The 24,620-nt window shown below is 58.7% G+C and overlaps 6 protein-coding genes across 6 annotated transcripts; 3 read left to right on the top strand and 3 right to left on the bottom strand.

Moving 5' to 3' along the window:
- Positions 1-466: 466 nt before the first annotated feature.
- Positions 467-2,953, bottom strand: KVR01_000159 (uncharacterized protein; the record flags this gene model as incomplete). The annotated part of the gene is made up of 4 exons (XM_044784943.1): positions 467-917; positions 1,098-1,212; positions 1,390-2,575; positions 2,651-2,953. The coding sequence occupies 4 exons, from the start codon at positions 2,951-2,953 to the stop codon at positions 680-682; spliced, it is 1,842 nt and encodes a 613-aa protein (XP_044650108.1). The 3' UTR covers positions 467-679.
- Positions 2,954-5,404: 2,451 nt separating this feature from the next.
- Positions 5,405-7,134, top strand: KVR01_000570 (peptidylprolyl isomerase FPR3; the record flags this gene model as incomplete). Its single annotated transcript, XM_044790994.1, has 4 exons — positions 5,405-5,494; positions 5,641-6,153; positions 6,204-6,870; positions 6,929-7,134. 4 exons carry the CDS (start codon positions 5,405-5,407, stop codon positions 7,132-7,134), a joined length of 1,476 nt encoding a protein of 491 aa, XP_044650519.1.
- A 425-nt stretch (positions 7,135-7,559) lies between these two features.
- KVR01_000960 (inositol phosphosphingolipid phospholipase) lies at positions 7,560-13,522 on the bottom strand (the record flags this gene model as incomplete). Its single annotated transcript, XM_044795004.1, has 2 exons — positions 7,560-11,530; positions 11,590-13,522. The coding sequence occupies one exon, from the start codon at positions 13,520-13,522 to the stop codon at positions 11,663-11,665; it is 1,860 nt and encodes a 619-aa protein (XP_044650909.1). The 3' UTR covers positions 7,560-11,530; positions 11,590-11,662.
- KVR01_000035 (uncharacterized protein) lies at positions 8,529-11,312 on the top strand (the record flags this gene model as incomplete). Its single annotated transcript, XM_044787765.1, has 6 exons — positions 8,529-8,542; positions 8,747-9,277; positions 9,334-9,945; positions 10,240-10,481; positions 10,659-10,965; positions 11,258-11,312. The coding sequence occupies 6 exons, from the start codon at positions 8,529-8,531 to the stop codon at positions 11,310-11,312; spliced, it is 1,761 nt and encodes a 586-aa protein (XP_044649984.1).
- Positions 13,523-14,223: 701 nt separating the features above from the next.
- Positions 14,224-16,231, top strand: KVR01_000132 (uncharacterized protein; the record flags this gene model as incomplete). The annotated part of the gene is made up of 3 exons (XM_044790835.1): positions 14,224-14,510; positions 14,724-15,344; positions 15,430-16,231. The coding sequence occupies 3 exons, from the start codon at positions 14,224-14,226 to the stop codon at positions 16,229-16,231; spliced, it is 1,710 nt and encodes a 569-aa protein (XP_044650081.1).
- An 85-nt stretch (positions 16,232-16,316) lies between these two features.
- KVR01_000296 (uncharacterized protein) lies at positions 16,317-24,333 on the bottom strand. The gene is made up of 3 exons (XM_044788571.1): positions 24,160-24,333; positions 17,675-24,064; positions 16,317-17,599 (listed from the first exon to the last, which is right to left on the bottom strand). Exons 2-3 carry the CDS (start codon positions 23,884-23,886, stop codon positions 17,332-17,334), a joined length of 6,480 nt encoding a protein of 2,159 aa, XP_044650245.1. The 5' UTR covers positions 23,887-24,064; positions 24,160-24,333; the 3' UTR covers positions 16,317-17,331.
- Between the last annotated feature and the right edge of the window lie 287 nt (positions 24,334-24,620).

The following is a 24,620-nucleotide window of genomic DNA, read 5'->3' as shown; positions in this document are numbered from 1 at the left end:
GGGGGGGGGAGAAAAGGAGCAAGCAGGCTTCTCAAGATCCCAGCTCATCAAGCGAGGTGGAAGGAAGAGGGGTGGGTAAGGACGTACTTAGTTGACCGTTGATTCCTAGGCTGACCTGGTTGCCACAACTAGACGGATGGGCACACTGGACTGGCAGACCGATTGACGTCTTGGATGACGAACAGAATTCGGATATGCTAACTACACGCATAGTACAACGCCTGGGTATCGATGACGCTGGATGGTCGCAGTACCTTTCTCTTCTCCCTTTCCCAGTTGGTACCTAGGGTGAGCATAAACAGCTCCCATGATCTCTTTAGCATTGATTGTAATGCGACTGCGCTGAATTGAAGGCTGGACGACCAAATGTTGAGAGAGAATATTTACTTGTTCCAATGGCAGTAACGTGCCGGTGGTGGTGGTCGACGAAGCCACTTCCAAGCAGCCGTTCAAACTTCAGCCTCAACAGTCAGGTGCTCCAGCACGAGAGGAAAGGACAGAGGAAAGAAATTGGGCTCAGTAGTGTGATTTGGTACGGCACAACGTCTGTATATCATTACTGTCTATGATCGTAGTTCATGCAGACACAAGGAGACAACACCAGAAGAGCACATGTCACTATATCAGCCCCCAAGTGAAACCCTCCCCAGGGGATAGTGATCCAGCTCGATCTTACAGCTCACGCCTGCCAGCTTGAAGAGACAGTAGTAGCAGTGCATGGCACTGTCAGGGTGTGATCCGGGTCAGCCTCCCAAGTGACAGAAGACCCAGCGACCTTGATGAACTTGTAGTTGACGGTGCCCGGGGCGAGGTTGACGGTACCATCCCACAGCGGGCTCGCAGCGGTGTACTTGGAGGCGCTCAGCGCCACGGCCTTGCTGGTATCCCAGTTTCCTAGGGCTGCGACGTTGCCGACTCTACAAGGGTGCGGGCGAGGTTGCATCGCGTCAGTCTTTAGGGCCTTTTCTTTCTCTCTACCACCGCAGCCAGTCTAGGCGCCCACACAAACCGGCGCGTGCGTGGCCACGTGCGGGTGAATGGGACGTCACGAGACAATAAAGGTGACCTCCAGTGTGGGGTTGGGAGTGAGCACTTACATCTTGACCGTCGTCCCGACGTTGGTCGTCACGAGCTCGTTGAAGGTGACGGGGACAGAAGTGGCGGTGCATCCCGGCGCCGTTGTCGTGGTTGTTGGTGGAGTTGATCCTCCTCCTAGTCTGTTTTAGCAAATTCCAAATTCACTCTTTTATTTTTCATTGGCAAGCATCAATAGGCATGTGAAAGGCACAAAGTTCCTGCACCAAGGGATAAACCTGGTAAATGACCCTCTGCTCCCCTGCCCTCCCCCGTCATCCATCATTTACTTGTGATAGTAGGAAATTGACTCACCACATATCCCGCTCCCATTGATCTGCGCTGTCGGGTAAAATACCCTCGGAACACCGCCGCTGATAGTCACGGCAAGATTCCCATTCGTGCCGGCGGTGAAAGAAGTGCAGCTCATCACGTCCGTCAGGGCCTGGCCAGAAGTGAATCCGGTGTTCGCACCAGTGAGCGTTATGGTCGTGCTTGCCGCAGAACCGACATTGCTGTACACGCCGACGACCTGCTTGCCGGCGTACCCCTTACGCATGCCGATGGTGTGGCTGTCCGTGTAGACGGGCCACGCCGAGTAGTCCAGGTAGGTCGGGTCCTTCGATATGGCCAGCTTGCGGATGGCATTCAGCTTGGCGATCCACTTGTACAGCTCTGAGGAGGTATCATAGCCAGATAGCCAGATGGCTTCTCGGTTGTTCGGGGTGTCCCCGCCTGCATAGTGCTGTTCCTGGCCCTCATAAATGATCGGGATGCCATCCATGAGGACCGTGAACGCGATCGCGCTCTTGGCAAGGCTCATGTCGCGGGTGAGCGAGGGGAAGCGGGCATTATCGTGGTTCTCCAGGAACGAGCCATACAGACTCAGATCGGCGGCCTGATCCTTCATGGTGTTGATGCCATTGGCGAGGTCTGATATGCTGCCAGAGGTCGACGAAAAGGCCCGAGTGACCCAGTAGAAGGCAGGGTAGTTCACCAACCCACTGAGGTACTGCTGGTAAGGCATGACATAATCCGGGTCTCCGTTGAACACTTCGCCGACGATGTAGACCCCTGATGCGTCCTCAAAGCTGGACAAGTGGTTGCTGTCAACGTGCTTGGCGCTATCAAGCCGGATACCGTCGATACCGTAAGTCGATACGACGTCCCTGATCCAGCTATTGAGGGTATTCGAGACATAGCTATCCTCAGTGCGCAGGTCCGGGAGCGACACCACTTCGCTTCCTTGCCAGCATACCTGGATGGAAGTCTGATTGTTGTAGTCGATGGAGCACGGGCTGTGGAAATAAGAATTGGAGTTGAAGGGCACAAATGTGCTGTAGTCGACACAGCTGCTACAGCCGTTCCAGGCATAGTGGTTTGTGACGACGTCCAGCATCAGGTACATCCCACGTCTGTGGAGGGCATCAGACAGCGAGACCAGGTCGTCAGATGTGCCGAAGGCTGAGTTGACAGCGTATATGTCTTGTGCCCAGTAGCCCTAGATCATGGATTGTCAGCCGTGCTGGCTGAGGCAAGACACGGATTAAAGTCCAAATGACGATTATCTTCTCACATGGTACGAGGAACCGTCCGTAGTGGCACCAGACATCTGCTCAACAAACGGCGAAATCCATATCGCTGTGAAGCCCATCCCCTGGATGTAATCAAGCTTGCTGATCAGACCCCTCCACGTTCCACCACAGTAGACCCCACGAGAGGAATCACAAGACGCGGTGGTCGACAAGTCGGTTCGGGCAAATCGGTCAGTCATGACCTGATAGATGCTCTGTGCCCTCCATCCCGCGGGGGTGAGGGATGCGACCGGCACAACGAAGACAGCTGCAACAAGAAAGGGGAAGAGAGACTCGAGAATCATTGTGAGATACTGGGCGAGAACGCAGGTAGCAAAGACAAGGGCACAATCAGTGTATCTCAACAACTCTGGGGGACCACGCTGCTTTCGAGATGCTGTCACTCGGAGGCCATGGGCATTTTATATCACGGGATTCTCGAGAACGAACTTGGGTTGAGACGAGGAGCAACAGCTGGCCTTCTTGGATAGTATACACGCGCTGACTCTTCTGCCCGACCTGGGCGAGAAAGGTATCCTCTTCCCATTGCGTCCTGTAGGCCATCACCCCGGTGAATTACATGTGTGAGACGGGCGTCCGGCTGTCTCTCGGGACAAAGAAGCCGCGTGGTTGACCCCAGCGCCGCACGCGGGTTTAGCGGCGAGAAGCCGCAAGTGACCCCCAAGTTGGCGACGGACAGGAGACGGCACCTCGCCGATGACCACTTTTACCTCCATGCGGCAGGTTGGAGAGGGAGGAACTCGGATAGAGTTGGGCGAGTGAGGGTGTGATTGGCAAGAACCAGCGGTAGAAAGCAAGAGACGGGCAGGGACAAGAGTCGTTAACGGGCCGACCCAGGAAGAATGTGTTCATGGAGCGAATCACGAATGGCAGGCTGGTGTAAGTGGCTGCAAGGAGGTCAGCTGGGAGTGTCTTATGAAACGCCTATGTGAGTTATGGAGGCGGAGGGGGGTGAAGATGACAACTCGACTACCCCAAATCCCTAGTCAGGGCTTACATGGGCCCCGCCACCTTGGTTTGCCGGGGCCACGATCGAAAAAGTGTTGTCGTGCTAGCTGCAAGAATCGGTGACGCGATGGTAGTTGTGTGGGTGTGTGGAGGGGCAGGCAGTTCCATGCTGGCATATCAGGTAGCGAGCTGCAGGTACCGCAGAAACGGCCGAAATCCAACCGGCTATGTGGTGGCCACGTGCCCCAGTGGCCCCGGGACGAGGCCGTCAATTTGCCTGTGAGCTTCCCCATACAATCGAGGTGAAGCAGTTGGCCCAGGGCGAAGCACCGAGAGAACTGGCTGTCGGCTGGGCTTGACCGTCGGTCGCTGCAGCATAGGGCCGAAGGCGGCCACGCAGCTCGTCGATGGCTGTTTCGGCCTCGGCCTGCAGGCTCCGAGGCTCGACATGCGGCTAGACAGCCGATGAAGCAGGTGGTAAGTCGACAGGTCTCGAGGTGGGCGCGGAATATGCTGCCCAAAACGGATTCGCACCCGCTGCCCTCCCTGGCAAGCTTTCGGCAGGATGTTATGTTGCTGCTCAGAGCGAAGTGAAGCCACGAGATAAGGCCGCTGGAGATTAAAAGCAGGGTGTTCATCCCGTTCATGGTAGTTACCCCAAGGCTCATCCAGACACCCGGACCAGGCCAATGCCGAGCCAGCCTCTCTCGCACCGGGAACTAGAACAGCATGGCTTCAGGATGAGGGGGCAGGCCCAACCAAACAACCCCTCTGGTGCTTGACTGATACGATAAAGTCTTGTCATAAGAAGCCTTGCTACCTGTCAGACCACATGTTCCTGGTTAAACATGACCGTGGCCTTGTTGCTCATGGAGTTGGCCCACGAACTTCATGGAAACGGAGCAGCATGGTGAGCCCTGGAGGTGCTTTGGACAGATTTGGCCCAGTGATAGTGATCGCAGCCCGTTGGCTTGCTGGAGTGGGTGGACTGTGGGGCACGGTGGGGTCTCCTGACCATGTTGTAGGCAACGTGCAAGAGCGATATTGGCAGCGGGATTGTCTTAATGTTGTCTTATTGTTGCTTGTGGATAAAAAGGGCTCTGTGATGAGATGATCTAGTAGTTTTTTGTTGGGCAAGTTGGTGGCCGCAATGGCTGTGATGGCAGCCGCCATGGCCCCAAGTTCAAGCCACCAATTATGATGCTGATGACGCTGTGGGCTGCCTGATGTGTCCAATGATTGAGGACTCATAATCAACACAATGTTGTGACTTTCTAAGCCTTGGAGAGGGCAGGTCCCTCACAGCAACACCCAGTGGTCCTTACAACCAGTGGAGGAACTGCTTGCCCAGGTACTCCGTACCTTGGTACCTGCCCAGTTGTGTCTGCCTCCTTTCTGCCTGCCTACCTGCCTGCCTGCTTGCTGTTGCCCTGTTGCCCGGTGTAAGTGCTAGCGCCTACATCAGAGTTGCATGCCCCCACTCCGGCCCACCATAGCTCCTGTGATTGGCCTGTCTCCCTGCAGGAGCACGGCTTATCGCTTATCGGTGGATCCAAACTTTTTCAAAAAATCTCGAGGCCGGTCGCCTCTTCTCAAGGGTCCGAGTGCACTTCCATCCTGTTTCTTGCTGCTCGTTTGAAGCACAAGCAAATTTTCGTCCTCACCCTACAGTTCCCAACTGCTACTTGGAATCACCCAGCCACATACTGTTCCAGTCTATCCAACTTGTCCTTTCGTGCAAAGTTTTACAAACCTCACCCCCGAAATCACAGGACTCTTCGCACATCATGTCTCCCCTGCAGCCTGTCGCCCTGTTCGGGCTCGAGGTCCCCCCAGGAGACATTCTGGTCCCTGTTAGCCAGTCTTTCCCTGCCACTGTGAGTATTCTCCTGTGCAGTTTCTCCTTTCATCTTCAGTTGCTCTGAGATCCAGGCAACACCATGCCATTGTTAATGCCTTATTCGTGCTGTGTCGCAAAGGCATTCGCCAGGGATGGGGTTGCTGACAATGACAACAACAACAGGTCCGCATCACCATGGCAGCAATTGACCCCACAGAGGAGGTTGAGGACGATGCCGAGGTTCCCCGTCGGCCGCGCTCTACTCTGAAGCTCGTCAAGCAGTCGATCGGCGACATTGACGGCGAGTCTGACGAGGACGACGAGTATCTGCGCGATCTTCTCCTCGGCGGAGGCGATGACGATGAGGACGAGTCCGAGGATGAAGACGAGGAGGCCAATGGTGGTCCCAGCGACCCTTCAAAGTCCAAGAAGGCCCGTCAGGCCGCGGCTCTCAAGGAGCTGCTGGACGCCACCAAGGACGAGGAGGACTCCGACGAGGAGATGGCCGATGCTGCGTCTGGCAAGAAGAAGGGCAAGAAGGCCGCCTCCAAGGCCGCCAACGCAAAGGGCAAGGCCAAGGCCACTGACGAGGAGGACGATGAGGAGTCCGAGGACGACGACGAGGATGACGAGGACGATGAGCTCGCCGGCCTTGACCTCGAGCAGTTCGTTGTCTGCACGCTTGACACGGAGGCTGTGAGTGTCGATGTTGCGCATACGGTTGACCTCCGCTAACGATCCCACAGCACTACCAGCAGCCGCTGGAGCTCACTATCGGCGAGGAGGAGAAGGCTTTCTTCGTCAACTCCGGCACCCACACCATCTACGTCACGGGTAACTACGTCATCAACGAGGACCAGGCCTCCGACAGCGAGGAAGAGGAATCCGACGACGACGACTACGATCTGCCTCCCGAGCTCGACGAGCTGGTCGGCGACGAGTCCGAGGACGAGCTGGATGACATTGATGGTGCTGGGCGTGTCGAGGAGATCGATACCGACGAGGAGGAGGTACCCAAGCTGGTCGAGGCGAAGAAGGGTAAGAACAAGCGCGCGGCCGAGGATGCCGCCGAGGGCCTGGACGAGCTGATCGCCAAGGAGGGCAAGGAGGACTCCAAGCTCAGCAAGAAGCAAGCCAAGAAGCTCAAGAACAACGAGGGCAAGGCTGTCGCCGCTGAGAAGGACACGCCCAAGTCAGAGAAGAAGGTGCAGTTCGCCAAGAACCTGGAGCAAGGCCCAACTGGCTCGCCCGCTGCTGAGAAGGGCAAGAAGGCCGCTCCTACTGCTGGCGTCAAGGTTGTCCAGGGTGTCAAGATCGATGACCGCAAGGTCGGCAGCGGTCGCACCGCCAAGAGCGGTGACAAGGTCGGCATGCGCTACATTGGCAAGCTTGAGAACGGCAAGGTCTTTGACTGTAAGTGACGCGGCGACGGTGCAGGCGGCAGGACGTACGTGCTGACATCGCGGCATAGCAAACAAGAAGGGTGCGCCTTTCTCCTTCAAGCTCGGAAAGGGCGAGGTCATCAAGGGCTGGGACATTGGTGTCGCAGGCATGGCCGTCGGTGGTGAGCGCCGACTGACAATCCCCGCCCATCACGCCTATGGCAGCAGGGGCGTCCCAGGCATCCCACCCAACAGCACACTGATCTTCGATGTCAAGCTCCTCGAGATCAAGTGAGCTGTCGAGGTGGAGTTGGCCTCTACTTCTGATCCATAATGGCGGCCTGCGGGCTGCGCGAACCCAGACTGCACTCGGGGCGGTGTCCCACATACCATCAACATTCAGGCTAGGCTCGGCGAGGCTGGCCAGCTCTCGTGCTGGCCGTACGCAGAGATCTGTGAGGTCTCCCGGGCCGTGGCGATCGATTTAGCAGCAACGGAGTCTTCTGACCTACACACAGTCTGTGAGGATCCGGTCCGTCCAGGATAAGGGTAGCAGATCTTATCGGAAGGGATGACGAGGTCTGCATTGCATTGAATGGCGTACGAAAAAAGACATAGGGGATTTTCTTTTGGTGGGATTTGCCGTGTGCCTTGGTTTCTTTTAGTATTGCTTTGTTCCGCGTCAGACGTCAAAGTGCAAATAATCCAGACAAGCTTCTGAAATACAAATTCTGATCAACATAGCACTCCGGCACAATGGGCATCCTGTAAGCGGGTACCGTGCAAGCTGTAGAACAGAGGCTGCCATACCTGGAAACAGCAACCACAATGACCGTGGGGGTTGAGATCGCTCTTGCCCCAGATGGTAGTCGCTTGTTGTTCGTGTTGCCCCCCAACAAGACGACAGATCCAATGTCCGGTAGGAGCAACCAAACAAGAGGCCGACGCGGCCATGGCTACATCGACCTCGCTCCACCTCCTGGCATCCGCCGCCCTCTCACCTATTCTCTAAGCATCCCTCTCCACTCGCTCTTTTTCTGGAGGCCAATGATCTTTGGGGCCCTTCCATTGCTATTCTTTCGGCTGTTTTGTTATTGGCGTGATCAGTTGTACGTGACAAGATTGTTGCCCGCTTTGCACTCCGCGGCCCCCATAAACCAGCACCCGTCGAGATGAAGCGAAGCCATTCACAAGACCACAGTCCCCCCAAGTCGAGCATCGTGTCCGGGGCTTCTTTCTCTTCAAGCGCCTCTCCAGTCCGTCGGCTGCGGATAGAAAACGACGCCAGGACACCCTGTGCACCACCGTCCAAGCTACGCCGAGGAGGGTCCAGGCTGCTGTCTGCTCTGCGGTCGCTCGCTGGCCGCACACACGGTGAGTCCCTTGTCTGCACTTTCTATCGCGGTCCCTTGGGAGCGCTAAAGGCTGACCACTGTCCTACCAGCATCAACACTGTCGAGCCCAGTCGAGGCGCAGGCCAAGTTGGACTATGTGAACGACAGGCCCTTAGCCCGGAGCGAAACAAAGCTAGGACACTCTGGCGAAGACTCGCCAAAGACAGAACACAAAATACGGAAAATGGCATCGACGATTTTTCGAGCTCCCAACGAGCCTACAATAGTCTGTCGGCCTCTGGTCAAGACACGGCCCACTCTCCAGGCTTAGGAGACTGCTGCAGTGACATTCCAAATGTCACCCCAGGGGCATAACACGGAGTCTTCAAGCTCGTCCCCCAAGTCCAGCCCTGCCTCGAGCATCTATACCGTCAAGCAGTCTGAATCCACCGGGAAGACCTCGGTTGGGTCCAAAGCCTCTTCTAGTAACTCCTCCGAGAAGAAAGGCCCCCTTTCCAAGTGGAAGTCCCAGCAGCATGCCTCATTCGTTGCACCGGATACTGCCAGCGGAAGCCTCGACACAATCGAGGAAAGGGACGCCGAAACCGAGGTGACGCCCACAGTCGCCACTGTCGAGAAGGCTGCCGCAGCCAAGATCTACCTTGAGACCTATTTCAATGATCGCTTAGCTCATCCAAATGCACGCGAGGCGCGCCTGCGTCAGCTTGACAGTCGCCTCTGGCATGTGGGTGTTGCCTTCCCGGAGGCTGAGAGGGACAGGCAGAGGCGCCAGTTCTTCCGCAATGAGTCCGACCACTTGCGAGAAACGCGGGCCATGAAAGCACGAACCATGAGGGCTCTGAAAGAGGGAAGAGGCACGGCTTCTTCGTGCTGCAATGACTACCAGGTCGTCAAGGCTCTGGGTAAAGGCAGCTTCGGAGTGGTCAGGCTGGTCCGAGAGAAGCGCCAGACCGGGGACAAGCAGCCCAGTGGGCGGGTGTATGCGATGAAGGTTATCCGCAAGTCCGGCATGCTCCGTACAAGCCAGGAAGGCCATCTCAGGGCTGAGAGAGACTTCCTCGTTGCCTCCGAGGGATCCAGATGGTATGTACCGGCGAACAACGCAACGATTGAGAGAATTTCGCTGACGACCGCACCAGGGTCGTGCCATTGATCGCCAGCTTCCAAGACGCTTCCAATCTTTACTTGGTCATGGATTACATGCCTGGCGGGGACTTCCTTGGTCTTCTCATCCGAGAGAACATCCTCAGCGAGCCGGTTGCGCGCTTCTACATTGCCGAGATGATCATCTGTGTCGAGGAGGCCCACGCACTGCACTGCATCCACCGAGACATCAAGCCCGACAATTTTCTGGTCTCGGCATCGGGCCACTTGAAGATATCTGACTTTGGCCTGGCGTTTGACGGACACTGGTCCCATGATTCTTCATACTACCAAGCCAGTCGTTACTCGATCGTGCAGAAGTTGAACCTTGAGGTCGTTAGCGACGAGCAGGACAGGCTGGACGCTCTGAACCTGGCGCACAACGGCATATGGGGCTCAAACATCATGATGAGCCTGGACAAACACGAAAACAAGAGCTCAAGTGACAGCGAGCCCCTGTTGCAGTGGCGCAACCGATGTGGGATGAGGACGCTGGCCAAGTCAGTCGTGGGAACCAGCCAATACATGGCCCCGGAGGTGGTGCAAGGGGCCGGGTACGACGGCCGGTGCGACTGGTGGAGCATCGGTGTCATCCTCTATGAGTGCCTGTACGGCCACACTCCTTTCCTTACTGACGAAGGGAGACAACGCACAAAGCTGAACATCCTGGTAGGTGAAAGACGTCTCGTCTTGTGTCTCCTCGAGGGTATCCTGGTGGGGCTGACTTGATACCGCACCCAGAATCATCGATCGACTTTTGCGTTTCCTTCTCGCCCCCTTGTGTCTAGCCGCTGCCAGCATCTCATTGCCAGCCTGATCCAGGAACCGGCAACTCGGCTATGTAGCCAACGCTACCAGTACAAGGACATGCAGCAGCTGTCCCGACCCGCAAGCTGCGCCAGCCACGGGAACAGCCAGGCCTTCACAGACCGTTTCGTGTTCCCATACGATGCTGAGGACATCAAGGCTCACAAATGGTTCAAGGGTGTTCCTTGGGAGAGGCTCCACGAGCTCGACCCGCCCTTTGTGCCGTTGCTTCGCTCGACCGACGACACCCAATATTTTGATGATGATAAGCCCATCACAGATCTTTCAGACAGTGACGACGACGACGATCAAGACGATGCGATGCCCACGCCGGAGAGCGCAACGCATCTGGTTGAGAAGAAGGCACCTGACGGCCTGGACGGGGCAGCTGCTAGTGGTCTGACTGACCAGGATCTGCATGATGTCGTGCCGAACACCGGCTCATCGGCTGCCACGACTGTCGGCCACGCAAATTTGCCAATGACTCCCCCGAGGTCCATGCCGGCCTCTCCAGCGCGTGAAGCGGGCCAGTCATCTGTGACGCCGAAGGCCCCTGCTACGCCCGTCGTTGTGCCGGCTGGACCTGTGGCTGGAACCGCGACCGCCGTCGCAGCGTCCAGCGCCTCCAAAAAGCGTGCTGAGCGCGAGGCTCTCCTCGCCAAGACACTGGCGCCGTTTAACAGCGGCATCCAGGTGGCAGTGCGGTCGTGGCTAAAAGTCCCGTACGACAGCCTCCGCCTGCGCAACTTTGAGAACCAGGTGGACGACGAGCCGGGGCTGCGGGCGACGGAGCGCGACACACTGAAGGCACTGGTGCGCTTGTACGGGAAAAAGGAGAAGAAGCGCCCTCGCGATCGTCTCTTGCGTGACCCTGGAACGGAGAGAGTGGCCATGGAACTGAGGAAGAAGATGGCTTTTCTGGGGTATGACTGGAAGCGGATGCAGGCTCAAACACAGGCACATACACCAACGTCGTCGTTGACGATGCGGCTGCACGTGGCCAACCCCGGCCCGACCGGCACGGCGAGAGCGCCAATGGACACACTTGTAGGCATGGCCCAAGGACACACCTTGAATCCGGATGCAAGCGTGCGCCCCCCGCCCGGATTCGAGCATCTTGCTCCTGTGGGGGCATGTAGTGCGGGAAGGACGAGCATGGGCTAACTGACCTCGGCGCGGCATGAACTTACGCCGTGATTGGCTCTTTTCAGGCAACCGCCGGCCTTCAGAAATGCATGGTGCGGGCTTACGGGAGGGATGCAGAACTTGGGGCTCATTGAAAACGATATAAACATACGGGATGGTGGTGTGTGGGGGGGGGGGGGTTGTATGGCACAGGCCGCAGGGTTTAGAGAGCAGTATGAACAGAACGCATTTGATTCTTGCCTACATTAATAGATTAATATTCTTCTCCCTTCTCGGGCGAGAGACATACGGGCACCCACCGTGGCATCTACGACCCGGTATCTTTGGGTTCATGACGTCGAGGGCTGATGTGTTGTCGGCAGGATGTATTCCTCATGATTTGAAGCCGCCGCCGATGTCCTCGACGACCCCATCGCCCCCGCTGGCCGCCAGGGCCCTGGCGTTCCTCAGCTCCCATTCGTATTCCTTCAACGCCCTCTTCTCGCTGCCCCTGAAGAACAACAGGGACATGAGGCCGTCGACACAGCCAGCCACGAGACCGAGGCTGCTCAGGAGCAAGAGCACGAAATTGACGGCGTGGTTCTGAGGCGGCGTGAGGCCGCCGGCGTGGGTGGTGGGGACGAACCAGACGGCAACGTAGCAGGCGACAGTGACGAGGACCCAGGAGCCAAAGTGCAGGGCTCGGTGGAAGGCCTGGGCGGCCTCGCGGGCCTGGTAGGCCTCCAGGCCGGCGATGAGGGTGTCGAAGTCCTCCCCGCGCTGGCCGAAGGGGGCGGGCGAGGAGAGAAATGGGGAGGACGGCCCGCCGTCGCGGGCGCGTGGGCCGGACGGGGAGGGCCCGAGCGAGGAGAGGAGCTGGGCGTCGTGGTCGGCGGCGGCGGCGGCGGCGTTGGCGTTGGAGGGGCTGGTGGACTGGCGGGAGCGGGGCCGCTGGATGAAGGAGGTGCGGGTTGATGATGGAGTTGGGGTCTGGAGCTGCAGGAAGGCGCCGTTTGCGGGGCTCCCGCCGTCGGGGGTGACGGGAGAGACGGCCCGGGGCTGCCCGGCGGGGTCCTCCTTGGTGGTGATGTTGTCGAGGCCGCTGTGGTGGTCGTGGTGGTCGTGGTGGTCGTGGTGGTGGGACGGGAGGGTGGAGGTGCGGAAGGCGGAGAGCGACGAGGTTGCGCCGGGGGGCAGGGGCCACTTGAGGCTGGCGGCCTCGGCGGCATCGCGGGTGGTGGTGTGGAAGGACAGGGTGACGTCGACGGAGAAGTGATCGGACAGGCTGCAGCCGAGGTCCGGGTGGCGGGCGGTCATGGCGACGCGGGCGTCCCTGACGACCCAGCCGCCGACGGCGCCGTCGTCGAGCTCGCGCGGGCCGGTGCTGGCGAAGACGTAGTCCAGGCGCTTGCCGCGGGGGTCGGGGCGGGCGGGGTCGACGCCGATGATGGGGCGGCCGCGGCCGAGCTTGTTCTGCTCCCTGCGGGGCCAGCGCCAGGTGTTGAAGACGCTGTTGGAGGTGACGCCGTTCTCGACGAGGTTGAACTCGGCGGTGGGGACGGGCCTGCGGCGGGCGGCCTCGAGGCGGTCGTGGGCGCAGCCGAGGCTGGAGTCCGGGTAGAGGACGCGCCAGGCGTCGCGCACGGGGGCGCGGCCGGTGATGATGCGGTGGGCGGGGGACATGGGGGTCATGTTGAAGTCGCCGGCGGCTATGACGAGGTGGCCACGGTCGGCGGCGGCGCGCAGCAGCTTGGCGAGCTGCCAGGCCTGGGCCTCGCGGTGGACGCGGTACGAGTCGTCGCGGTCCGAGTCGTAGGGGGCGTGGGTGTGGGTGTTGAAGACGGCGATGCGGTCGTTGGGGTGGGATCCGTAGCGCAGGGTGGCGCAGGCGACGCCCTTGCCGACGTACCAGTCGCCGCGCCAGAAGGCGGTGGGGCGGCCGTTGAGCACGTAGGGCACCATGGACGACTCGTCGATGGGCCAGCGCGACAGGATGGCCAGGCCGGCGCCAAAGGCGCCGCTGTGGTAGAACTTTGCGTGGGGCAGGATGGCGGCCGTCTCGCGGCGGATGGCGGCGAAGTCATCGTGGGCCCAGACCTCCTGCAGGCAGAGGATGTCGGGCGCCGGCGAGGCACGGGCGACCTGCCGGCCGATCTCGCGCAGGCGGGGCTGGCGGAGCTTGGAGAGGTTGAACTTGAGCCCCCAGCAGTTGAGGGTGGTGATGTTGACCTCGGGCGGTGCGTGGTGCTCCATGGCGGCAGGGCGGCAGGGCGGCCGTGCGAGGGGCGAGGGGCGAGTGGCGTGGGGCGTGCGTGGACCAGTCGACGGTGCCTACCTTTAAGTAGGTACTCGAGTACTCATGCTGCCCTGCAGGTGAAAAGGGGAGGCAGCCTGGCAGCCCAGGCCCAACCCAACCCGACAACACCCCGGCTAGGTTCGAACTGTTATGGTGTTATTTATGCTCGGGACGATAGGATGGCTTCCTCAGGCCCATGTTGAAACCGGCGGCTGCCCATATCGACTGCCCATATCGACTGCTTCCCCGCCTTTGGGGGGAGAGAGAAAAAAAGATCGGATCAGTTAGTAGCCTGCAGGTAGTTGTCAACGCTGCTGTCTGACAGCCTGACGACGTCTGCCGCGTGCAGGGGTGCAGATTAAGCTCTGCCCCAAGACGTCACCAACAGACGAACCCCTGGCCTCGGCCGCGCGCCCCCATCCTGCCAACCTGCGAGCCGTTACCCTTGCGAGCCCCTGCCCTGCACCTGCCAGCCCCTCGCCCCTGCCTGCCCTTGCCAGCCCCTGCCAGCCCAGGAGCTTGCTTCTCTGCCTGCCGCCAGACTGTGCTCGCTGCTTGCTACTCGTGGCCGGCGCGCCGTTTTGTCGCAATCCACCTGGGCTTCGATCCCACCACCTCTGGGCCAGCCGACGAACGAGCCATTCGCCATCGCGCCGTCATGTCGGATCCCGAGCTGGAGGAGACGCCCTCGGCCCAGCCGTCCAAGCGGCGCAAGCGGAACGATGGCAGTGCCGACCACAGCTCCCCAGAACCTGCGCCCCAGCACGAGACCGAGACAGACCCAGACCCCCCTCGCAACCCACCATCGCCAGCCTCGCCCACCAGCCAGCGCCGCAGCCTCTCCATCCGCCATCCCAGGCCCACATCAGACAACAACAGCACCCCCTCGAGGTCACCATCACGCTCAGACTCCGCGTCGCAGTCAAGGTCCAGGTCCAGGTCCAGGTCAGGGTCGAGGTCCGGCTCGAGGCCCAGGTCAAAATCACCGTCACGCTCGCGCCTAGACTCTCGCTCAAGATCTCACTCCAGGTCTCGATCACGGTCCCGCTCACGGTCCCGCTCACAATCCCGCTCGCCATCCCGCTCGCGATCCCGCACTTCATCGCGCCGCGACCCCCACCGCTCGACATCCACCACACCCTTGCGCTCCTCGCCGAGGCCTCCCCCGCTCCGCCCCAACTTTCAACCCTCGCTCGAGCTGCGCGGCCACGAGAAGCCAATCTCCCAGGTGCGCATATCTCCCGACGGCAGGTGGATCGCCTCCGCCTCCGCCGATGCCACCGCCATGATCTGGGATGCCGAGACCGGCGCCCACATGGACACCTTTGTCGGCCACATGGCCGGCGTGTCGTGCCTGGCCTGGAGCCCCGACAGCGAGACCCTCGCCACCGGTTCCGACGACAAGACTATCCGCCTGTGGAACAGGACCACCGGCGACCCCGCCCACGCCGGCGGCGCCGACGACAATGCCGCCGCCGCCGCCGTGGGGAGGATCGGCACGAGCGCCAGGGGCATTGGCGGTCGCACCGGCGACGCCGGTGTCAGGGCGAGCGGCGGCAGGAAACCATTGCTCGGCCACCACAACTATCTCTACTGCCTCGCCTTCAGCCCCAAGGGCAACATACTTGCGAGCGGGAGCTACGACGAGGCCGTCTTCCTGTGGGACGTGCGTGCGGGGAGGCTGATGCGGAGCTTGCCCGCCCACAGCGACCCCGTCAGCGGCATTGACTTTTGTCTGGATGGCACGCTGGTGGCCAGTTGCTCCACAGATGGCTTGATGTAAGTCCCTCTCGCCTCCCGGCCCTCGCCGTCCTGTCTCCCAGGTGCTGTGCCCCCAATCGGACGCTAACACACAAGACTGCAGACGCATCTGGGACACCGCCACTGGCCAATGCCTGCGCACTCTCGTACACGAGGACAACCCCTCCGCCAGCTCCGTCTGCTTCTCTCCCAACGGCCGCTTCGTGCTGGCCAGCTACACCGACTCGTGCGTCCGCTTGTGGGACTTCATCAACATGCCCTGCGCCGTGAAAAAGACGTACCAGGGTCATATCAACGAGGGGTACTCTGTCGGAGGCTGCTTCGGAGTCATACGGCGCCCGCCGCCCGCGGGTGCCCGCGGCACCTCACAGAATGGCCATGCCGGCCAGCTGAACGGAGCGGGAGCGGGTGGGGCAATCGAAGGACAAGACCCAACAGGAGAAGAGACAACAGGAGACGAGCAAGACGGGCAAGAACAGTGCCAAGACGAAGGCGTCCCCTTTGTCGCCTCGGCAAGCGAGGACGGCGACGTCGTCATGTGGGACGTGCGCACCAAGGAAATCGTGCAGCGCATCTCCGGCGCCCACAGTGGCGTCTGCTTCTGGGTCGACGTCCACAGCGCCTCGGGCACCATGGTCACCTGCGGCTACGACAAGCGGATCGTGGTCCACCGCCACAAGCAGCTGGAGTCGCGGCCGGGGGCGCAGGAAGACGGGGGCCCTGCCAGTGTAGACATGAACGGCCCATATCCGCCCGGCGAGCATGATGCGACGGCAGGCCAGGAGAGGTTGCGCGTGACTGCGTCTGCTCAGGTCAACGGCGAAAATGGACATGATCACGACGAGGCCGAATTGTGTGCCGGGTCGGAGAACGCGGTCAATGAGGACGTCCCGATGACAGGCTAGGACGTGGTGTCTTGGGTCCTGCGCGACGCGTGGGTGCTTCCTATTGAGAAATGATACCCACGTATCGGGGCGAGACTGTGTGTGTGTGGGGGGGGGGGGGCCCAAAGGAATGGGATAGACGCTGGAAACCGGATAGTAAAACAGCAAAGCAAAGCATAGCGCAGGCGTTAGGTTCTCCTTGTCGCGATCGGGCCAAACAAACCCAATCTCAGAGGTAGCATTTCCTCAGCCCACGAGGACACCGCAGTCCACAATTCGAGTCAATGAGGCCATCGCAGGGAACTCATCAATTGTGTTGTCTATCAGGGTTGGTTGGGTTTATCTGTCATAATGTGCATGGAGTATCAACGTACGCCTGGCGCTGTGCGTCTTGAGCCGTGCCGCCGTTCCGGGGGCAAAGCCCCTGTATTTTAAAACCAATGAAAGCCTCCTCTAACTCAATAACACCGGGAACAGTTGGTGGCCCACCGGCTGGCCGCCAAACTCGCTGACTGTCGCCCCCGTCAGCTTGAGTAGGGCCTCCCTCGGCAAGTGGATCATTGATCCGCGTCGTTGCCGTCTTCTTCCTGCCGGTCGTCAGGTCGTTCACGATGTCCTCCCCCGCCTCCCCAGGGGAAGGGAACGCCTTCCGAGGCAGTAACGATATCACCTGTCTCGTCGCCCTCTGTCTCGATGCTCGATTCGTACTGTTCGAGGTCGTCCTCGGCATCTGAGACACTCTGCAACCCACTCAGAAGAGCGTCAATGTCGACAGGCACAGGGGCCCAGCCGAACACAGGCGGCTCCCAGCCGATCTCATCATTGTCCTCATAGTCGTAGTCGTCATACTCTTCTTCCTCTTCATTGCTCAAGGCCCATGGTGCAATGCCGTCCGTCTCCCGAATGTCGTCAACGGATCCTGCTGGCGGCGGGAATGGTTGGCGCATCATTTCGAGAAGCGCGTCGAGCCCCCGCAACGCGGTGGTGATAGGAGGTGGTCTGGGGCCCCATTCCTGATCGTCCCTGTCGCCGGGGTCCTCGTCCTCGCCTCCCTCATCCTCCTCCACGAGCTCGTCGTCGAACTCGAGCTCGTCCTCAAAGTCTTCTTCACTGCCATCTAGTCAAATGGTCTCCCAGCCGCCATTGTTAATGTCAGCTTCAAGCCTGCGCGAGATGTAGGATGGGACACCGTGGCTGAGCCACATGGTCCGCAGCATTGAGTCGTAGCGCTTCTGCGAAAGGAACAGCTGCCTGCTATGCCGGAGTCCCATGTCCGCCTCGCCGTACTTATCCATATATGGCGCGTTGCTCCACGACCCGCTCAGCCTGTGCAGATAGAAGGTTGCGCACTTGCGGATGTTGATGAAGAGGCCGACATTACCTTGGCACCTTGATGTTGCGGCGTGTTAGCTTCTGATCCCAAGCCGTGCGATTCACGGTCATCAGGGAAATGGTTGTGCTTACTTCCTCATGTGTTGCTGGGCCCCACCAATCCTTCTCCTACTGCCTTGCCGTCTGAGCGTCGTCGTCGTGTCCTCCGCCGAGCAACATATGCTCTGACCACAGAACACGTCACCACACAGAAGACAAATCATTGGATCAGAGACATCTTTGCCGGTCCGCGGGCATCGTCGCCGCGTGCACTCCTCTATGAGGGTATCGTAGTTCTTCGGTAGACCCACGAGTTCAAAGATGCCAGGGTGGCTGAGCATGCGGTCCCGATCCGCAACATCTAGAATTGCCGGGTCTCTGGACTTTGTTCTTGCCCAGCAGTGCGCCTTTTCATGTCGGATCCAACCACGGACGAGTTGGTCGCAGAGGGAGCCTGGCCAACCGACGTGGATCCCCAGTGGCGTGAGAGCTGCGCACATGCTGTCGAAATCCGGCAGGCGGAGCGCCTCAGTCAGACGGTCAAGCTCGTCCTGCTCGGGCTGGGGTGAGATGTGGCTGTTGAAATCGACGCCGTACTTGACATAAAGCAATATGACGCATTTCCGGAGAAACACTTGGGCGTACTTCTTGGTGAAGGTGTAGAAGTCGGCAAGGCTCTGAAAGCAAGGCTGGTTGAAACCATGGTCGAGAGCAGGGGTTGCGTCACCGGGTATCGTATACTCCAGGTCCATGTTGAAGACGGTTTTGCAAAACTCGGCGAAGTTGATCAGACTTCTGTCCTCGAGGCCCTCGCCAGACATCCACTCATGCTTAGGGAACGTGACCCTGGCCGTGCGGTAGACAACCTTGACTATTTCAGCAAGATAGCACACGCGCAGCAGATATGAAACATCGATGCCGTTCGCTGCAGAGAAACCGAAGACGCTCTCACACAGGAAGATGAAGGTGTCCTGTGCCAGGAGGGAGGGGTGAGCAGCCAAGTTATCCTCTCCGTCCGGGACAAACAGCTGGAAGTGCTGCCTCTCGCTGTCCTTCTTGAATTCCCTGTCGATTCGGTTTTGGCCGGCATACTTCTGGCCACCTATGGCGATGTATGAAGTGACAGTCTCTGCCAAGATGCGTAGGTGAGTGAGAGCCTGCTCCGGTATCTTCTCGAGCAGAAGCGAGCCGTACTCGGAGTCCTGCCCTCTCTGCTGAATCTCCACGGCTGAGATCGAGAAGCCAACAGACTGGGCCAGGACATCACTATCGCCCAGATCGGCGGGATTCCCCAGGGGCTCGTTTATGCGTTCGAGCTGCTCAGGCGCATGTCTGCCCGTGAGACCGTTCCGCCGGAGAGTGTCTCGGAGGCGACGGTATACTATCACCAGCTCTGACATCGCGCTGCTGCTCTCGCCTATTCCTGACGACTGTCCGCTTGACTCGGGGGTGTTGCCACCCCAAGGCGTACCAACAGATGGCGTCTGCGAGCCTGTTTCCCAAGCATCCACGACGAGGTGTGATGATTTCTCTGCCAGGTTGGGTAGTAGTGTTCCCTTGGTGTATTGCGAGAACATTCTCTGCGATGAATGAGACCGAGGCTCCAACGCCAGGGCAGCATTGTGCGTAGAAGACAAGTTGTCCTTGAGGAAGACCGCGAATGCTTCAGAAGACACCTGGGACTCGGTCGAAGTCTGCAACACACCAGGATATGACTCCTCTTGGCCCCTCCAGACGATCGGCAGGAAAGCGTTGCCCAAAGCCTTGCAGAGTGGGCACACGAACTCCAGGCGGTATGGGTCCTCGGGGTGATGGCGCGCGATCTGCTGCTTGTGTCGCTGTTGAGTCGCTTCGAAGTATACTTCAAAACAGCTGTAGTGCATGATGTGGCCGCACCCAATAGAGACCGGCCCATTTCTTACTGCATGTGGGGGGAACCCCTTCCCGATGATCTGGCGTTCCGTCATGAAAGTCTCTCCCTGCTGGTTGACCTTCTGAACATCCTTGCGGTTTTCGTGTGCCACTCCGAAAGGCCGAATGGGCTCGGCCGATCGGTCGAGGTCTTTGGGTGTGTGGAATGCCTCTCGAACGAAGTCAGGGTCTGATAGATCCGTCTGACGTAGGATCCCGCTCTCCCTAATGAAGCCGAATGTGCCATACAGCCGACGATCGTCTGTGTCTTCCTGGCAAAGGATACATGTCCCGGATGGGTACTTCCAGAAGTTCTTTTCCTCCACTGGTTCGGGCAAGTCCTCGTCCTCCAAGTCATCGACATCGCCCCAGTCAATATCACCCTGATTCGCAAGGAAGGTCTTTTGCTGCTGTTGGAACTGTGCCATAACCCGGGCTTGGCGATCCAAAGCCGCCTTCTTCTTGCGCTCCCGCTCTTCATCGGCATTGGCGATGGCGGCCGGCGAGGCGGTGCTAATTCTATCCACCGGCACACCAAGCCGAACGTATGCTGCCTCAAAGTCGGATGGCCGTTTCTGACGCATGCGCTTGAGGACAAGTGCGATCCTAGGGTGGCAACTCTTGAGCTCCTCCTTGGTTGACATCATGTCCAGAAGGGACACGATGGTCTTGGACGCGGGCGCGTCCTGCATAAAGTTGCTTCGCGCGACTTGGGTCAAGGCGGTGTGGATGAACGACGGTTTTGACGGGTCGGATGGCCTGTCCTCGGCAATGGCGATGAGGATAAGGTGCAGTACCACTTGCAGGTATGTTTCGACCCTCGTATATGGTACGGTTGGAGTCAGCTTCTGGCATACAAGCGGGTACAGAAGGCTGTAATAGATAATCTGGGCGAACATGCCAGTGCTGGTGAACTCGGCCAGGCCGGCGAAGACACCGGCAGGGATGAGACGTAGCTTTGGCTCATACACCACGTCCTCGACGGGCCTGCCAGTCTTCTTGGCCACGCATTTGCGCCAGGCCATCTCCGACTCCTCACGCTGATTCTTGTTGTAGTGGGCAATGTACGGGTCGACCTCTTCAACAAACTGCGGCTTCAACTCAAACGTGCCTATGTCCGTGACGCCCTCTGGTGCCCTGTAGTTGGACATCTCGTCCAGAACCTTGGTGAAGTCCTCTTGCTCTTGATATCTCTCGGGCAACTTGTTTCCTATCTCGGTGAATGAGAGTGGCTTGAAGCAGAGCACATGAGTGATATCGCGGCGCATGGCCAAGATACGGCTGTTTGGCTGGTCTTCGGTGCGGATTAAAGATGTCCTATCGCTGAGTAGGACAACGAGGAGGTGGATCATGTCTTCAACAATGTCCAAGTGCTGTCCGTCATCTTGAGCGGTGGACTTCTGTTCGAAGAAGCCCTTGGCCCACTTCTCCATCCCGAAACGATCGACAATGGATGCAAGCACTCGACTGGGGTTACACACCACGAGCGCGGTCTGTAGTAAGAAGATATCTCGGTGATGAGACACGTCCCTCTGGCCTACGCCACGGTAGGTCCCAGCTTGGTGCCTTAGGCTCATGCCATTGCGAACCCACATTCCCGCCTTCATCTGGGCCAACCAGGCGCAGACCCTCAGGGGATAGTCGAACGCCGCCATGAGGAAGTCTTCTGGGCCATAGTCGCGTCTCGGCATCTGCCGCTTGCCCATGAGACGAGGGTGGCCTTTGAGCTCCTGTGCTGTGAAACTGAGGATAGCTCGCAACTGTTCGACAGTCAAGGACTTGCCACACTCGATGAGCCAGGACAAGGTGTAGTGAAGAGCGTGATGGAAGCTGATGGGCTGTTCTTCAACCACAAACTTGACGACATCGTATTTGGACTTATCGCCATCGAATTCAAAATCGCCCAAAGATTTGAAGCGGACTTCGTCCTTGATCTCAGCCTGGGTGAATCGTGCGCGCTCCGCGCCGATGGAGTTTACAATCACGGTCTTTGCTGCCAGACGGATGGCCCGACAAACGCCGTCTGTATCTTCGATACCAGTAAACGACCGGCTAAAGAGGCGACACAGTCGATTGATTTCTCGCGTTATGAGTGACGCACTGATCCATGTGTCGGTTTCGTACTCGACGTGTTCCCCGACTGCTCTTGTGTTCGGACATATGCCCTGGTGAAGCTTGACAAGGTCGAGGAACTGTAGCATGTACCGGTCCTCTGTTCTCAGACGCTCTTGGACATGTGGAGACAGGAAAAGAAACTTGAGATCAGCAAAGAAATGGTACATGCGCCTGTTGGTCACAGACCCAGAGTCGAAGGCCAAGACAGCAGTATCAGAGACGTTCCATGGATGGCCGACTTGACGAGTCGTTAAAAAGGTGTACAAGATCGCCAACAGACTGGTCAAGAAGTTGCCGCGCTCCACAACCTCCGCTGTTATCGAGGGTGTGGTGAGCATCTGAAGGGAAAGGTTGATGATCGAATGATCTGGCTCTCGATCTCCAATCAGGTATAGTTGAGCTAAAGTTGTATAGAGTCCTGCAAAACGGAGGCCAAGAACGCGTTTGAACTCCGGGATCGTAACGACGGTGGAGATATAGAGGGATCGCATGTCGTTCCGCACCTTCTTCCACATCCGCAGATCAAACAGGATCATCCAGTCCAGGCGGACTCTCTGGAACAGATCCTCCGAAGGTGGAACATTCTCCGTCTCCACATATGCGGCGGGGGCGAGCATCCAGTACCGGCCCGATCTAGGCGGCGTTGCCTGTTCGTCTTGCGCGACGCCAGGCGTCTTCGGCACATCGAGGTTGTTCTTTGCGTAGATGGACGACGGTATCAGAGGCTCTGCAGTGTCAGAATCAGACGGGGTCAGGTCTCGGTCTCCGATGTTACGGCGTGGGCCACTCGGCACCGGAGGAGGAGGCGGCGGTGGATAGCCTGCCATGGTTGCTTCATCTGCCTCCAAAGCCTCATCGCCTCGCCAGTCAGACATGTTCACGTCGCCGGCGGCTCCCGGGGCCGAATCAAGCATCATCACGTCTTCCTCATCGTCATCTACATCCTCGTCCATGTCTCCCTGCGAGGATGGTGTATGATCTTCGCCATCGGCATCACTGTCGTCGTCATCATCGTCATCGTCGCTGTCTTCCGCGTTCCTCGTGATGTTTGGGTCGCGTCTGACGGCTTCTCTGGCTTGTCGTAGCCTGGCAGCCTGCAGCAGCGCGAACTGAGTATAGACATTCATGGAGTTGTCTTCTTTTTGGTCCTCCTTGTCCTCGTCGTCCATTCCTTCCTGGCCAACGATGGCATGTGTGGCTGGACTTCCCATGCGCCATGGTTTTAGAAGTTCTTCGCAGACAATAACCCGCAGAATGGAGGGATCTTGGCCCACGGCGCATCCCGAGATGTCTTTCAACCACTCGATGATCGTGCCGCACATTTGCTCCCGGAAGGTGTCGCGTGAAGAGCGTATCGTAACCGTCACGCGAATCTGCTCCAAGGTATTGGCCCGAAAGAGAAGGGTTTCGACGTTCTCGTCGTAGGTGAGGATACTTCGGCCGATGGTGTCGGTTTCGTAGGCCTTCTGGAGAGCCTCTCGCTGGGTCATTGCGCATGCCCTGGCTACTTGGTCTCGAACCTCTGTGATGGTGTGTTTCTCATCGTTCCATAGGACAATGGCATATTCCCCGGGAGAGCCCACGTCTCCACCGTGATATGTTGAATTTAGCCTCGACATCTCCTCGTCATTCTTGATAGACTCGACCGTCTTGGCCTGTCGCAGCTGCTCGGGAGAGCACGATATCACGTCGCAGAGATAGTCGACAACCCGCCCGATCGTCATGCGGATGCTGAATAGCAGGTCGTCTGGCAACCTCGCGACCTCCTTGTCCTTGCCCTTTGGCTGCTCGTGTTCCCAGGTCGAATGTATTGTACAGAACATGGGGTTCTTCCATGCCTCCGGATCACCACAGTCACAGCAACCACTATTGCCGGGCGAAATACTAATCCTGACCATGTGACCCGTGTGATCCGTGGCATCGAAGCATTTTGCGCAGAGGCAGCAGGTGTCGTCGGTGCCACACGTCTTGCAGCTATATGATGCCTCCCCTGCCTTGAAAATGTGCCCACATGCCATACCTCGAGCGGCCTCGGTGTACTCGGCGCCCTCGAGAGCGCCCTGGGCGTCCTTCAGCTTGAGAACCGTGCCATCGACCACGGGTCCTCCATTTGGGAAGAAGAGCCTCAGGTAGTCGTCCTTGCCGCCAGACATGAACCTGAAGAGATTTTCGAGCAGAAGGTCTTCTGATTCTTTGTTGTATCGGTATCGCTTCTGGGCGGGCAGCTCCATCAGGAACTGACAGAGCTGCAGCTCCTGTGTCGACATCGTAGCGTCCATCTTGGTGAGCTCAGCTCATGCTTCGATGTCGCGCGACCCGGACGCACGCTGCCGGTCGGCTGCAAGATGGGCGGTCGGCCCGTGGGAAGGAATGTGCGCGACTTGCTGAGCGGTTTCAAGACTTGTTCGACAGGAGTATCGCCAGCCCCGTCAGCGACGAAAGATCAGTGGTGGCAGGCTAGATAGGCCAGAGTTAGGATGCGGAAGTGCTGAGCGCGGGGTTCAAGTGGCAGCCACTGGACGAGGAGCTAACGCCCAGGAAGGAGTACTTACAAATACGAATTCCCGCGTACCGGAGTGAATTAGAAGGGTCACGGTTGAAGCGCTGCAAGGACCCGGTCCACAAGATCACCGCTGACTTGTGAAATGCTGGATTCGAGATCTTGCAACCAAGGCTCACAACTGATGCTCGCAAGTTGCGGCCGGATGACAAGTGCAATATGGTGCTACGGACAACTGCCCTGCAGGGAGTTAGAAGGGTGCCGTCACAAGCGTCACAGCTTCACCTGGTACCCAGGCCGCCCCTAACTTTGGTACAACGATACCTGGGTACTTCCGAGGGGTCAGGGGTGCGTGGCACAAGCTACCCGGATGCCCCTGCACTGTACGGAGTACTGTATCTACTTAAGTACCCAGTAGACTATCACTCGGTCAAACTTCACTCGGCGGCGAAGACACCATTGCTGCAGTCCTCCTATTTCTTTTACCCCAGCCCCGCGTGCAGTCCTGGCGTT

The sequence above is a fragment of the Diaporthe batatas genome, assembly GCF_019321695.1.
Source record: "Diaporthe batatas strain CRI 302-4 chromosome Unknown Contig00001, whole genome shotgun sequence".
NCBI classification, from domain to species: domain Eukaryota; kingdom Fungi; phylum Ascomycota; class Sordariomycetes; order Diaporthales; family Diaporthaceae; genus Diaporthe; species Diaporthe batatas.
Note: the sequence above shows the minus strand (reverse complement) of the source record. Positions and strands in the feature narration are given on the sequence as shown.

Coding starts and splice junctions, on each gene's coding strand:
- KVR01_000296 (XM_044788571.1), bottom strand. CDS start 23,886: ATGGACGCTACGATGTCGACACAGGAGCTGCAGCTCTGTCAGTTCCTG. Junction 17,600..17,674: donor GCCCAGCAACACATGAGGAA/GTAAGCACAACC, acceptor CGCAACATCAAG/GTGCCAAGGTAATGTCGGCC.